The sequence below is a fragment of the Culex quinquefasciatus genome, chromosome 1, assembly GCF_015732765.1.
Source record: "Culex quinquefasciatus strain JHB chromosome 1, VPISU_Cqui_1.0_pri_paternal, whole genome shotgun sequence".
Taxonomy (NCBI): Eukaryota; Metazoa; Arthropoda; class Insecta; order Diptera; family Culicidae; genus Culex; species Culex quinquefasciatus.
In genome coordinates, this window is record NC_051861.1 from 60,850,709 (window position 1) to 60,865,472 (window position 14,764).

A 14,764-nucleotide genomic window follows, 5' to 3' on the forward strand; every position below is an offset into this window, starting at 1 on the left:
TTGTATTTTTGTATTTTTGTATTTTTGTGTTTTGTATTTTTGTATTTTTGTATTTTTGTATTTTTGTATTTTTATTTTGTATTTTGTATTTTTATTTTTGTATTTTATTTTTGTATTTTTGTATTTTTGTATTTTTTTTATTTTGTATTTTTGTATTTTTGTATTTTTGTATTTTTGTATTTTTATTTTGTATTTTTGTATTTTTATTTTTTTGTATTTTTGTATTTTTGTATTTTGTATTTTGTATTTTTGTATTTTTGTATTTTGTATTTTTGTATTTTTGTATTTTGTATTTTTGTATTTTGTATTTTTGTATTTTTGTATTTTTGTATTTTTGTATTTTGTATTTTGTATTTTTGTATTTTTGTATTTTGTATTTTTGTATTTTTGTATTTTTGTATTTTTGTATTTTTGTATTTTGTATTTTGTATTTTTGTATTTTGTATTTTTGTATTTTTGTATTTTTGTATTTTTGTATTTTTGTATTTTTGTATTTTGTATTTTTGTATTTTTGTATTTTGTATTTTTGTATTTTTGTATTTTTGTATTTTTGTATTTTTATTTTTGTATTTTTGTATTTTTGTATTTTGTATTTTTGTATTTTTGTATTTTTGTATTTTTGTATTTTTGTATTTTTTTGTATTTTGTATTTTGTATTTTTGTATTTTGTATTTTTGTATTTTTGTATTTTGTATTTTGTATTTTTGTATTTTTGTATTTTTGTATTTTTGTATTTTGTATTTTTGTATTTTTGTATTTTTGTATTTTTGTATTTTATTTATTTTTGTATTTTTGTATTTTTGTATTTTGTATTTTTGTATTTTGTATTTTTGTATTTTTGTATTTTTGTATTTTTGTATTTTGTATTTTTGTATTTTTGTATTTTTGTATTTTGTATTTTTGTATTTTGTATTTTGTATTTTGTATTTTGTATTTTTGTATTTTTGTATTTTTGTATTTTTGTATTTTGTATTTTTGTATTTTTGTATTTTTGTATTTTTGTATTTTTGTATTTTTGTATTTTTGTATTTTTGTATTTTGTATTTTTGTATTTTGTATTTTTGTATTTTTGTATTTTTGTATTTTTGTATTTTTGTATTTTGTATTTTGTATATTTTTGTATTTTTGTATTTTTGTATTTTTGTATTTTTGTATTTTGTATTTTTGTATTTTTGTATTTTTGTATTTTTGTATTTTTGTATTTTTGTATTTTTGTATTTTTGTATTTTTGTATTTTTGTATTTTGTATTTTTGTATTTTGTATTTTTGTATTTTTGTATTTTTGTATTTTTGTATTTTTGTATTTTTATTTTTGTATTTTGTATTTTTGTATTTTTGTATTTTTGTATTTTTGTATTTTTGTATTTTGTATTTTTGTATTTTGTATTTTTGTATTTTTGTATTTTTGTATTTTTGTATTTTTGTATTTTGTATTTTTGTATTTTGTATTTTTGTATTTTTGTATTTTTGTATTTGTTTTTATTTTTGTATTTTTGTATTTTGTATTTTTGTATTTTTGTATTTTTGTATTTTTGTATTTTTGTATTTTTGTATTTTTGTATTTTTGTATTTTGTATTTTTGTATTTTTGTATTTTGTATTTTTGTATTTTTGTATTTTTGTATTTTTGTATTTTTGTATTTTTGTATTTTTGTATTTTTGTATTTGTATTTTTGTATTTTTGTATTTTGTATTTTTGTATTTTGTATTTTTGTATTTTATTTTTTGTATTTTTGTATTTTGTATTTTTGTATTTTTGTATTTTTGTATTTTTGTATTTTTGTATTTTGTATTTTTGTATTTTTGTATTTTTGTATTTTTGTATTTTGTATTTTTGTATTTTTGTATTTTTGTATTTTTGTATTTTTGTATTTTGTATTTTTGTATTTTTGTATTTTTGTATTTTTGTATTTTTGTATTTTTGTATTTTTGTATTTTTGTATTTTTGTATTTTTGTATTTTGTATTTTTGTATTTTTGTATTTTTGTATTTTGTATTTTTGTATTTTTGTATTTTTGTATTTTTGTATTTTTGTATTTTTGTATTTTTGTATTTTTGTATTTTTGTATTTTGTATTTTGTATTTTTGTATTTTTGTATTTTTGTATTTTTGTATTTTATTTTGTATTTTTGTATTTTTGTATTTTTGTATTTTGTATTTTTGTATTTTTGTATTTTTGTATTTTTGTATTTTGTATTTTGTATTTTGTATTTTTGTATTTTTGTATTTTTGTATTTTGTATTTTGTATTTTTATTTTGTATTTTTGTATTTTTGTATTTTGTATTTTTGTATTTTGTATTTTTGTATTTTTGTATTTTGTATTTTTGTATTTTTGTATTTTTATTTTGTATTTTTGTATTTTTGTATTTTTGTATTTTTGTATTTTGTATTTTTGTATTTTGTATTTTTGTATTTTTGTATTTTGTATTTTTTTGTATTTTTGTATTTTGTATTTTTGTATTTTGTATTTTTGTATTTTGTATTTTTGTATTTTGTATTTTTGTATTTTTGTATTTTGTATTTTGTATTTTTTTGTATTTTGTATTTTTGTATTTTTGTATTTTTGTATTTTTGTATTTTTGTATTTTGTATTTTGTATTTTTGTATTTTGTATTTTTGTATTTTTGTATTTTTGTATTTTTATTTTTGTATTTTTGTTTTTGTATTTTGTATTTTTGTATTTTTGTATTTTGTATTTTGTATTTTGTATTTTTGTATTTTTGTATTTTTGTATTTTTGTATTTTTGTATTTTGTATTTTTGTATTTTGTATTTTTGTATTTTTGTATTTTTGTATTTTTGTATTTTGTATTTTTGTATTTTTGTATTTTGTATTTTTGTATTTTGTATTTTTGTATTTTGTATTTTTGTATTTTGTATTTTTGTATTTTTGTATTTTTGTATTTTTGTATTTTTGTATTTTTGTATTTTGTATTTTGTATTTTTGTATTTTGTATTTTTGTATTTTGTATTTTTGTATTTTGTATTTTGTATTTTGTATTTTTGTATTTTTGTATTTTGTATTTTTGTATTTTTGTATTTTTGTATTTTGTATTTTTGTATTTTTGTATTTTTGTATTTTTGTATTTTGTATTTTGTATTTTGTATTTTTGTATTTTTGTATTTTTATTTTTGTATTTTGTATTTTTGTATTTTTGTATTTTGTATTTTGTATTTTTGTATTTTTGTATTTTTGTATTTTTGTATTTTTGTATTTTTGTATTTTTGTATTTTTGTATTTTGTATTTTATTTTTGTATTTTTGTATTTTTGTATTTTTGTATTTTTGTATTTTTGTTTTTTTGTATTTTTGTATTTTTGAATTTTTGTATTTTGTACTCCTGGGACTCTATAAATGAGCAAAAATATCTTTACATCTAGGTCGACTAGTATCCGAATCTCCTTGAGGCTATTCGGATATGATCTGAGGAAAAAAAAAACTACCGACCTCTACTTTGTTACTACTTTGGGCCGTAACTCCCGGGACTCTACGGAACACCCAGATCATCATCACGTATCAGTAGACAAGTCCCTGAACCTCCATGAGTCTATCCGGATATGACGTGAGGTCAAAAACTACCGACCTCTGATTTGTTACGACGGTAGACCCATGGGCCGTAACTCCCGGGACTCTACAGAGGACCCAGAACATCACCACGTATCGGTAGACAAGTCCTTGAACCTCACTGAAGATATCCGGATATGATCTGAGGTCAACAACCACCGACCTCTGCCTTGTTACGACAGTAGATCCATGGGCCGTAATTCCGGAACATCACCTCGTATCGGTAGACAAGTCCCTGAACCTCCTGAAGATATCCGGATATGATCTGAGGTCAAAAACTACCCACCTCTGCCTTGTTACGACGGTAATTCCATGGGCCGTAACTCCCGGGACTCTACAGCAGACCCAGAACATCACCACGTATCGGTAGACAAGTCCCTGAACCTCCCTGAAGATATCCGGATATGATCTGAGGTCAAAAACCACCGACCTCTGCCTTGTTACGACGGTAGATCCATGGGCCGTAATTCCCGGGACTCTACAGAGGACCCAGAACATCACTACGTATCGGTAGACATGTCCCTGAACCTCCCTGAAGATATCCGGATATGATCTGAGGTCAAAAACCACCGACCTTTGCCTTGTTACGACGGTAGATCCATGGGCCGTAACTCTCGGGACTCTACAGAAGACCCAGAACATCACCTCGTATCGGTAGACATGTCCCTGAACCTCCCTGAAGATATCCGGAAATGATCTGAGGTCAAAAACCACCGACCTCTGCCTTTGTGCGACGGTAGATCCATGGGCCGTAACTCCCGGGACTCTACAGAAGACCCAGAACATCACTACGTATCGGTAGACATGTCTCTGAACCTCCCTGAAGATATCCGGATATGATCTGAGGTCAAAAACCACCGACCTCTGCCTTGTTACGACGGTAGATCCATGGGCCGTAACTCTCGGGACTCTACAGAAGACCCAGAACATCACCACGTATCGGTAGACAAGTCCGTGAACCTCTCTGAAGATATCCGGATATGATCTGAGGTCAAAATCCACCGACCTCTGCCTTGTTACGACGGTAGATCCATGGGCCGTAACTCCCGGGACTCTACAGCAGACCCAGAACATCACCACGTATCGGTAGACAAGTCCCTGAACCTCCCTGAAGATATCCGGATATGATCTGAGGTCAAAAACCACCGACCTCTGCCTTGTTACGACGGTAGATCCATGGGCCGTAACTCCCGGGACTCTACAGAGGACCCAGAACATCACTACGTATCGGTAGACATGTCCCTGAACCTCCCTGAAGATATCCGGATATGATCTGAGGTCAAAAACCACCGACCTCTGCCTTGTTACGACGGTAGATCCATGGGCCGTAACTCTCGGGACTCTACAGAAGACCCAGAACATCACCTCGTATCGGTAGACATGTCCCTGAACCTCCCTGAAGATATCCGGAAATGATCTGAGGTCAAAAACCACCGACCTCTGCCTTTGTGCGACGGTAGATCCATGGGCCGTAACTCCCGGGACTCTACAGAAGACCCAGAACATCACTACGTATCGGTAGACATGTCTCTGAACCTCCCTGAAGATATCCGGATATGATCTGAGGTCAAAAACCACCGACCTCTGCCTTGTTACGACGGTAGATCCATGGGCCGTAACTCGGGACTCTACAGAAGACCCAGAACATCACCACGTATCGGTAGACAAGTCCGTGAACCTCTCTGAAGATATCCGGATATGATCTGAGGTCAAAATCCACCGACCTCTGCCTTGTTACGACGGTAGATCCATGGGCCGTAACTCCCGGGACTCTACAGAAGACCCAGAACATCACCTCGTATCGGTAGACAAGTCCCTGAACCTCCCTGAAGATATCCGGATATGATCTGAGGTCAAAAACCACCGACCTCTGCCTTGTTACGACGGTAGATCCATGGGCCGTAACTCCCGGGACTCTACAGAAGACCCAGAACATCACTACGTATCGGTAGACATGTCCCTGAACCTCCCTGAAGATATCCGGATATGATCTGAGGTCAAAAACCACCGAACTCTGCCTTGTTACGACGGTAGATCCATGGGCCGTAACTCTCGGGACTCTACAGAAGACCCAGAACATCACCACGTATCGGTAGACAAGTCCCTGAACCTCCCTGAGGCTATCCGGATATGACGTGAGGTCAGGAACCAACCACCTCTACCTTGTTACGACGGTAGACCCATGGGCCGTAAGTTCCGGATGTTCTTGGAGAACTTCAAACATCTCTACAGGAACAATAGAGTATCTTTGGATGACATAAAACATCACTACATACCAAATTCCCCGAGACACCCTGAAGCTACGCAAGCATGACCTCTATGTCGAAAATCGTCTACCTCATACTAGTAGATGTCCGAAGGTTTGATGATAATTTCTTTTTCGACAAGCAACATACCATGATCACAAAACCCTTAGTCGACATACAAGAAATCGACATAACTGACCACCGACATGCTATTTTGTCGACTTTCCCCAAAAAATAGTTTCACCAAATATTATGTTCAAAATCAAAAATATTGTACCATAAACTTTTACGAAGAAATACAAGAAATTATTCTGGCATCACTGTAACCGGACCCAACAGCAGAAAAGCGGGAGAGAGCGTGAGAGTGCAAAAAAACACGTGGAAATATTTGATTTCAAATTTTTTTTCGGAAATAGCCAAATATGCAAATATTTGTTAGGCAAACTATGACTTTCTATACACCAAATTGTAGGGAATTGTCTCGACTACAACCTAATAAAATATCATGCATAAGTTTGTGTTTTATAAGTACAAAATATTCATGCGAATTCGACATACTACCAAAATATGCCACTAAATAGCCAATATTTTACGTAAAACTCAATGAATCATGTTCAAATTTTACCCAGAGATACTTTGGAATGTTGTCAACATATGTTAAAGACGGTTTTTTGAAAAACATCTTAGAATTCGAGAAATAAATATTCTCCCAAAAAATTTGGATTTGCTGCCCGATAGCCTTAAGTTCATTTGTGGTGATTTCACACTTACTTCGCTCAGCTGGATAAGCTGGCTTGGCATAAAATATATAATTGGAAAAAAGGACAGAGCCATGGTTTTACATGATGAGAATGGTCATGGTTGTTATTGAAGGATTTGCTGGTTCAGCGTGGATGGCGCAATCGATAATTTATGGCCATTCAACTTTGAACGCAAGCAGTTAAGAACGGTCGACTCGGGTATACTTGAGTTGACACATTTGGTAAACACTTGAAGCAAAATGCTATGTCTCAATTCGTATGAAATTTGAGACATTGTTTTCTGCTTCGTTGCAAGTTAACAAAATCGAGTACAAGGGTCTAGGACCTCAAGTGGACTCTGAAGTTGTTTGCTAGCTGATGGAAATTTTCAGCTTAATGACCTACGACGAGAAATGTGTGAGGTCTGGAAATGATTTGTTACAATTGAAGTCAGGATATTACAAAACTACCTGTACGTGCTGGCGTCCCTCAAGGAAGCATTTTGGGTCCAATTTTATACAATATTTTTATATTGATTCAGCCTTGGAATCTTTAACTTATGCAATTTTGGATGCTAGGAATATTGCTATACCTAAAGTCCAAGTCAAATTTGATTCTCCCATTATTGATGACGATCTTCAGCTTCTGATTCGTCTGAAAAATGTTCGCCGAAGACAGTATCAACGTTCTCGTGATCCTGCACTGAAGCGAATTCAAAAAGATTTGCAAAAGGTTATTGACCACAGATTCACTCTCCTGCGAAATGAAAAGTTCGCAAGAGATGTCGAACAAATTAAACCTTATTCCAAACCTTTTTTGGAAACTTTCAAAGGTTCTTAAGAAACCTCAAAAACCAATCCCTTCTTTAAAAGATGGTGATAATATTCTATTAACTTATGGGGAGAAAGCTCAAAAACTTGCTCAGCAGTTTGAGAGTGCTCATAATTTCAACTTAAATGTTTTGAGTCCTATTGAAGATCAAATTTCAATAGAATTTCAGAATATTGCTGAACAAGAATTTTCATCAGATGAAGTTTTGAATACTGATCTGAATGAAATAAAATCTATTATCAAAAAATTTAAAAATATGAAAGCCCCTGGCGAGGATGGCATTTTTTACATTTTAATTAAAAAATTACCAGAAGCAACTTTAAGTTGCTTGGTCAAAATTTTCAACAAATGTTTTGATTTGGCATATTTTCCCAGTAGTTGGAAAAATGCAAAAGTAGTTCCGATTTTGAAACCGGATAAAAATCCTGCTGAAGCCTCAAGCTATCGGCCCATTAGTTTGCTTTCATCTATTAGTAAATTATTCGAAAGAATAATTCTTAAAAGAATGATGACGCACATTAATGAAAATTCAATTTTCGCTGATGAGCAGTTTGGATTTCGCCTTGGGCATTCAACTACTCATCAGCTGTTGAGAGTTTCAAATTTGATTCGAAGCAACAAATCTGAGGGCTATTCTATTGGCGCTGCTCTTCTAGACATAGAAAAGGCATTTGACAGTGTTTGGCATAAAGGTTTGATTGCGAAATTAAAAAGGTTTAATTTTCCGATTTATATCGTGAAAATTATCCAAAATTATTTGACGGATCGTACTCTGCAGGTATGTTATCAGAATAGCAAATCTGATCAACTACCTGTACGTGCTGGCGTCCCTCAAGGAAGCATTTTGGGTCCAATTTTATACAATATTTTTAATTCTGACTTGCCTGATTTGCCCCCAGGATGTCAGAAATCACTTTTTGCTGATGATACAAGCATCTCCGCCAAAGGTAGAAGCCTTCGTGTCATCACAAGGAGATTACAAAAAAGCTTGGATATTTTCAATTCTTATTTGAAAGAATGGAAAATTACTCCAAATGCTGCAAAAACTCATCTTATTATTTTCCCTCACAAACCAAGGGCTGATTTTCTTAAACCAAAAAGTCATCACATTATAAAGATGAATGAGGTAAATTTAAATTGGGAGGATCAAGTGAAATTTCTTGGACTTTCTTTTGACAAAAACCTTACTTACAAGGATCACATTGAAAGTATCCAGGTTAAATGTGTAACTTTCCCTTTGTTACAACCCGCTCAGTCGCACAAAACCCCCCCAAGAACACCCAGGGTCGGCTCACTCAGTTAATCTTCATTTGAAAGCAAAGAGGGAAAAGACCACTTCTACGTTTTCATGGCACGTTTATTTGAGAATCTGCCCTAACAACCTACTCCCTACGCTACCTAACCGGACTTACTTGTGTGGTGTCAGTGTATGGGCCCGCTGATCAGCTACTCTCGGCGTCGCTCGTGGACATCGGGATCTGGTGCGTTCCCCGACGCGTGGGTGGTCGGATCTCGAACACGCTCCGTCCCCGTCCTCGACCTGGGACTTCTCGTTGCCTGCCGTCTCCTCCTCGTGTTGCAGGACTTCCCGCGTTCCGGCGTGGAACACCGTAGTATTCGCCGAAGTCACGTTCCCGTCCGGAACCTCGTGACACGGCGTCTCTCGTACTCGCTTCCGTACCCGTAGTAGACGATCCGGGACGTTCGAAGGACCGTGCGTGGTTGTCGTGCACGTCCAGGCACACTCCGGTGCGGTTCGTGGCGGTGGCTATGTGTAACGGAGCCCACCGATGCTTAGCTCGTGGCTAGCAGGAACACTTGCCAAGGGGCAATCCAGGGTAATTAACGTGCTGGTCGAACACTAGAACTCGCGGGACTTGGCCAGGTTACGGATGGCCGTACGATCGCAATCCCTCAGCCGTAGACGGTGGCTTTCGGGACTTCCTCGACCTCGTGGGAGGTTCTTAAATCGCGGTTCTACTCACTGGTGTTAGATCTTCGTGAGCGTGTGGACTCCTTCCTGGTGCTCAAGCAAGTGAACGAGTCGATCCCGTCCAGACTCCGAAGAGCCCTCGAAGATCACGCAGAAGTCGAGGTTGCGTTCATCTCTGCGTTTCGTGGGTGTTGATAAGAGTAGCCAAGTTGTCGCTACTGAAAACAATGCCTAATGTGATGTGTGATGCAAATCTCTTGTGCCATTCTATTACTTTTTCTAGCTATTTAAATTCAAAACGACTGTTGTTTGACGAATTGGTGCAGATTTATTATATTTGCAAATGTTGCGCTTATTTTGCGTTTCTTTGTTGAAAATCTACCCTAACTCTAGCTTTTCTAAGTGGTCTACCTCTTGAAATGACCCGAGTGTTCAGGGAAGGTTCATGAGACGATGTGGGCAAACCAAGGTGGTTGGTCACAAATGTAACAAATATATTAAATGTTTGTATTCACTTATAAACAGGAAGGAGGAAGGAGCGTAACTAACTACATCCGTAGTTCTGTTAGATCATCCGAATTATCTTGATCAGAACAGTATAGCTCTGGTTCCTTGCGAGTGTCCTATTTACTTACCTCCACGTTGGCTTGGTTTTCATGATGACCTAGCTGGTGGCCTGTGGAAACGGATCGTAAACCTTTGACCACCGCGGGTCAGAGTCGAGACGGCTAAAAGAAAGGGGCGCGACAATGTGGGAAAGGGACGTAATTTGTGATTGTAGACGGTATTGTTTTGATTCGCAGTATGTTGAGTCAACTGCTGTGGATGTACCTGAAACATCGCACAACGGGGTTTCTCTTCTCTTCATTCTCAGCTACCACCTATCTCCTATTTTTAGGTTGCTCTTTTGATTCCCAATTCTTTACTGATTCTTCTATTTAATATCCATTTGATTTTAATTTTACTAACTTTTGATTCTCTTATCTCTCAAAGCTTTTCCACACTTTTCTATCAATTGATACTGCTGTAACAAACTTTGTTTTGTTTTTTTTTTTCCTCAAAAATATACTTTTCCTTAATGTACTAGTAATATCAAGTCTATTTATTATTCGCCTAATCTTTTTTGATTTTATTGCGAATTTATCTGTCCTATAAATTATCATTACTATAATCTAAGCTTGTTTTGTATCTCTATTTATTAACTATTGTCTAATTTTACATCTAATACATCTAGCTTCTCATTTTTATTCTTCAAAATACGCTCAGCATTCTCTTACTATTGATACTTGTTATTTATAAAATAAATTCTCTTTTACTGTCTATTGTTTTCAATCTTCACCCTTTTTTTCAAACAAGTGAGGTTTGAGCCTTTACTCAATTTATGGAATGGTTAAAGGCTAAACACAAATATTACTATTGTATTTTTGGTAAACTTTTATACCATGCTTAGGACCAAAAATTGTAACAAAACACCGCGACAAAAGAAATAGCAACAGATTAACAGACTCAACAATAGGGAAGATTTCAGGAGAAAACAATACACAGTGAATAACAATAAGTTTTTGAATTCAAACTAAAAATAAAACAGTTTTTGCTTTAATGAAAGTTGATAGGCACACTATAAATGGTTAGGCGCTTATACTTACATCAAACCCTACGTAATGTACCACCCCCGGCCGAGTTAAAATGCGTAACCGGAAAAAAGGTGTGCATGCGTGGCACGAACACTCAAAGCGTGTTCTAGCGTGCTGCTCGTACTGACTCAGAGCAAGGGTGAGATGTAGGTGTAAGGGCAGTGCGTGTTCGTCGGGAACCTAGTGCATAAGATCGGTCAAGGCCCGTTCTTACACTGAAAATTGCGAATTGCGAATTGCGTATTCACTTATAAACAGGAATTCTAGACTTTGTCTCAAGAATAAACTGTTAATTTATAAACAAATTTTCAGACCTGCCATGCTTTATGCTGTGCCGATCTGGACAAGCTGTTGCCTAACCAGGAAGAAAAAACTTCAGAGGATTCAGAACAAAATTCTGAAAATGATTCTGAAACTTCCTCCCTGGTTCAGCACCAGTGAACTTCATCAATTAGCCGAAGTTGACACTTTGGATGTTATGTCCAATAAGATAATTGATGCATTTCGACAAAAATCATTGCAGTCTTCAGCTGCATTGATCCGCTCTTTATATAGTTTATAAGTTAGTTTTAAGGTATCCCTTTTCCCTTTTGTACATGTAGGACCTCCTACATTTGAAATCACTGAATAGCGAAAGCTACAATATTTCATAAATAAATGAAAATTGCTAGTATTTAAAATTGAGGTGAAAAGTCATCGATTGTGATTGGACACTCAGTAATATTTTAACTGAATGAATGTACATGGAAGAGAAAATCTGAATAAATATAAATTTAAAAAAAAAACGGGTGCATATGTAGATTGCAGCAAATTTTGATAAAACGTAAATGTTTAAAATGGCATATCTCCGAAAACACAAAAAATCGCAGGCTGGAAATTACAGCAATGTTAGATTATGATCCAATCTTTCAAGTGATCTTAGTTTCATGTTTAGCATCGGTTAGCAAAAAAAAGTACTCGATTAACAAACACAAAAAAATAAGTTTTGTCAAAAAAATGCTCCAGTTATTCGATAAAAACTTCAGTTTTTGGTTTGGAAACAATATTTATCTACTAATAGTTTCAAAGCTTATCTCATTACCTTTCCAATGAGGTGTAATCAAGGTGCAGACTGTTAAGCTGGTGCAGTGATGCCAGGATACAACAGTTTGTACAGTAACAAATATCTACGGCTGTGAACTTTGAATTAAAAAATGTATTGATCTTAACATTTTTTTAAAGGAAAGGGTGAGAGCTGCACTGCCGCTCGAAGCGAGTCCGTCCCGTATGTAATGTTAGTATAGTGCAGTTTGGTGAGACGCACAATTGGTTAAGAAACAGAATTAGTTGACTATATGAACCAGATTTAACTGAAAGGTTTTGATTAGTGGCAAATTATCATGAAAACAACTGTTTACATCTAGTCAGTAAACCGCAACCCAGAAATCAATGATATTCAGTTGAAAATCTAATCTATTATAAAAGGGAGAGGTGTGGTACTCAAGTACGTCCCTGACGCCAACATCAGTAGGAACAAACGAGTACAGCCCTGACCGAGTAGCGGGAAGCTGTAAAGTGAGGATTAGGGAAGTAAACAACAGCAGAGTCAGTCTGATCTGGAGTAGCGTGGCGAGTGGTCATGAGAGTACCACAAATATCTTATTTTGTAAATTTGGCCTGCAAGCTCATTTGAGCTTCAAATTTGGCCCGCAAGCTCATTTAACAATCAAATTTGGCCCGGCCTCCAAAAACTTTGAGCACCCCTGCAATATACCATACATTTTAGTGTCTACAATTTTTTAAAATATCCGCTTCTTGACAGTTCGTTCCAAGGGGACCATAGTCCATAAAAAATGTTGTCAGTTTTCATCGTGTTTTTTACCGTAGTACAAAATTGACATATGGCTTTAGGACCCTATTGCACACCAAAACAGTTCATGTTCTAAGCTTTAATGTTCTTGTCTTTGCAGGATCCCTTTTTCGATGATATCGGGGTGAAAAGTTTGAACTATTTAGACACCCTGTTTCAAAGAGATAACCAAGAAAAAGCTAAATTTTACAAAGGTTTGCAACAAATTATAAACAAGCTGCCTGCTCGAATGAACATAAACAGAATTCTTCCCTATTTGACTAAAGAGTTTGTGAGCCCCACCATGATACCGTTCGTTTTACCAAATGTTTTTTCGATAGCTAAGTTGTGCAATCAAGCCGAGTTTGAGAAGCACATATTTGTTCACCTGAAATCGATTATGAGTTTACAAGAGCCCGTTCAGATTCTACTGATATTTATGCAGAACATGGAGTTGATGCTAAAGCTGACGTCGCCAAACGACGTTAAAATGTACGTTTTACCAATGATGTACAAAGCACTAGAGTCCAATTCAAGCCAAATTCAAGAACTTTGTCTAGAAATAATTCCATCCTTTGCCTATCTCGTGGACTTCCAGTCGATGAAGAACTCACTGCTACCTCGAATTAAACATATCTGCAACTCGAATGGTTCAACGTCTATGCGCGTAAACTGTCTATTGTGCATTGGAAAACTATTGCCGCATCTGGACAAATGGGTTTGCCTTGACGAGATATTACTGTTTCTTCCGACCGTTTCGTCACGAGAGCCGGCTGTTATAATGGCGCTTATTGGTAGGTAGAATCTTCCTTAAAAGTTAGTCCGTAAATTTGACTAACAATTGAAAAACGGTTTCATTTCAGGAATCTTCAAAGTAGCTGCAAACCACGAATTGCTCGGCATACCAAAAGAGTTTTGCGTTCGGAAAGTGTTACCTTTTTTATGGCCGCTGTCGATAGAAAACGGTCTTACATTACAACAATACAACACCATTATGGCATTTATAAAAGATTTGGAAAAAAGAATTGAGACCGAACATAAAGCAACATTGCAACAGCTGGATACTGAAGACACTAGTGCATTGCCAGTTGCTTTTGATCAGCGCCAAGTCGATGTTGTTCCGACAAATTTAACCATAAACAATAGAGATAGCAAGAGGTTTGGTCGTAGCTCGCTAAAGTCTGTAATGAAATTGTCAGTAATCCTTATCTTTATTTCAGCGTCGCATCTGTTAGGCCTCAAACTTCCTTGACTTCCACTACGACCACACAACCGCTGGGCTATCCATCACTACATCCAACACCTAAACAGACTTCTCCACCAATTATGGACATGTTCGGTAGCTGGAGTATGAACGATACTTCGAATCAAGCTCAACAACGGCCTCTGCTGGTTTCTGCAAATAATAATTTCCCTGGCAGTTTGAGTGCCAACTATTTAAATAATAATGGTTTTGGTTCATCGAGTATGCCTCTTGCAATAGAAAATGCCTCGAACAAATTTCAAAGACCTTTATTGGCGAACTTGACTAATCCAGACAAATTGAACACAAATTATAAGCCTAATAATGGCAATGGTTCATCGAACTCTATTCTGACTAAAGAAGACATCCTTGAATTTTTGAAATAATCAAATCACTAGATAGAAAATAATGTATTAAACATTCATGTACATTCCGCTTTATATATATATAGCATTTTGAATTTATTAAAATAAATGTGTATGTGTTTTACGCAAACTCTAATCCCCCTAATCTTAACTGTGCAGATATTCTAAAAAGCAATTTCCCCTGGGCCTTGTAAAGTCAAGGGGCATGATTTGATCCTAGTGCATTAGTTAAAATTTGGGTATACATTCTTTTTTATAAGCACTATGGACACCACTTCATGCTACGAGAACTCGCTTTGTCGCAACCCCAGGGCTTAAGCGTTGACCGATAAGCTGTCTTCGTGAACTAGGTAGTTCTCCGATAGTGAAAATATCACAATT

The 14,764-nt window shown here is 34.6% G+C and overlaps 1 protein-coding gene across 1 annotated transcript in view; it reads left to right on the forward strand.

The window, feature by feature from the left end:
* LOC6052820 (SCY1-like protein 2) overlaps positions 1 to 14,488 on the forward strand; it is a 186,691-nt gene extending 172,203 nt beyond the window's left edge. Inside the window, exons 5-7 of the mRNA XM_038255603.1 lie at positions 12,897 to 13,569; positions 13,639 to 13,933; positions 13,996 to 14,488. Coding sequence (XP_038111531.1) covers positions 12,897 to 13,569; positions 13,639 to 13,933; positions 13,996 to 14,404 — 1,377 coding nt within the window. The 3' untranslated portion in view covers positions 14,405 to 14,488. The remainder of the gene's footprint in view (positions 1 to 12,896; positions 13,570 to 13,638; positions 13,934 to 13,995) is intronic.
* Positions 14,489 to 14,764: the final 276 nt, after the last annotated feature.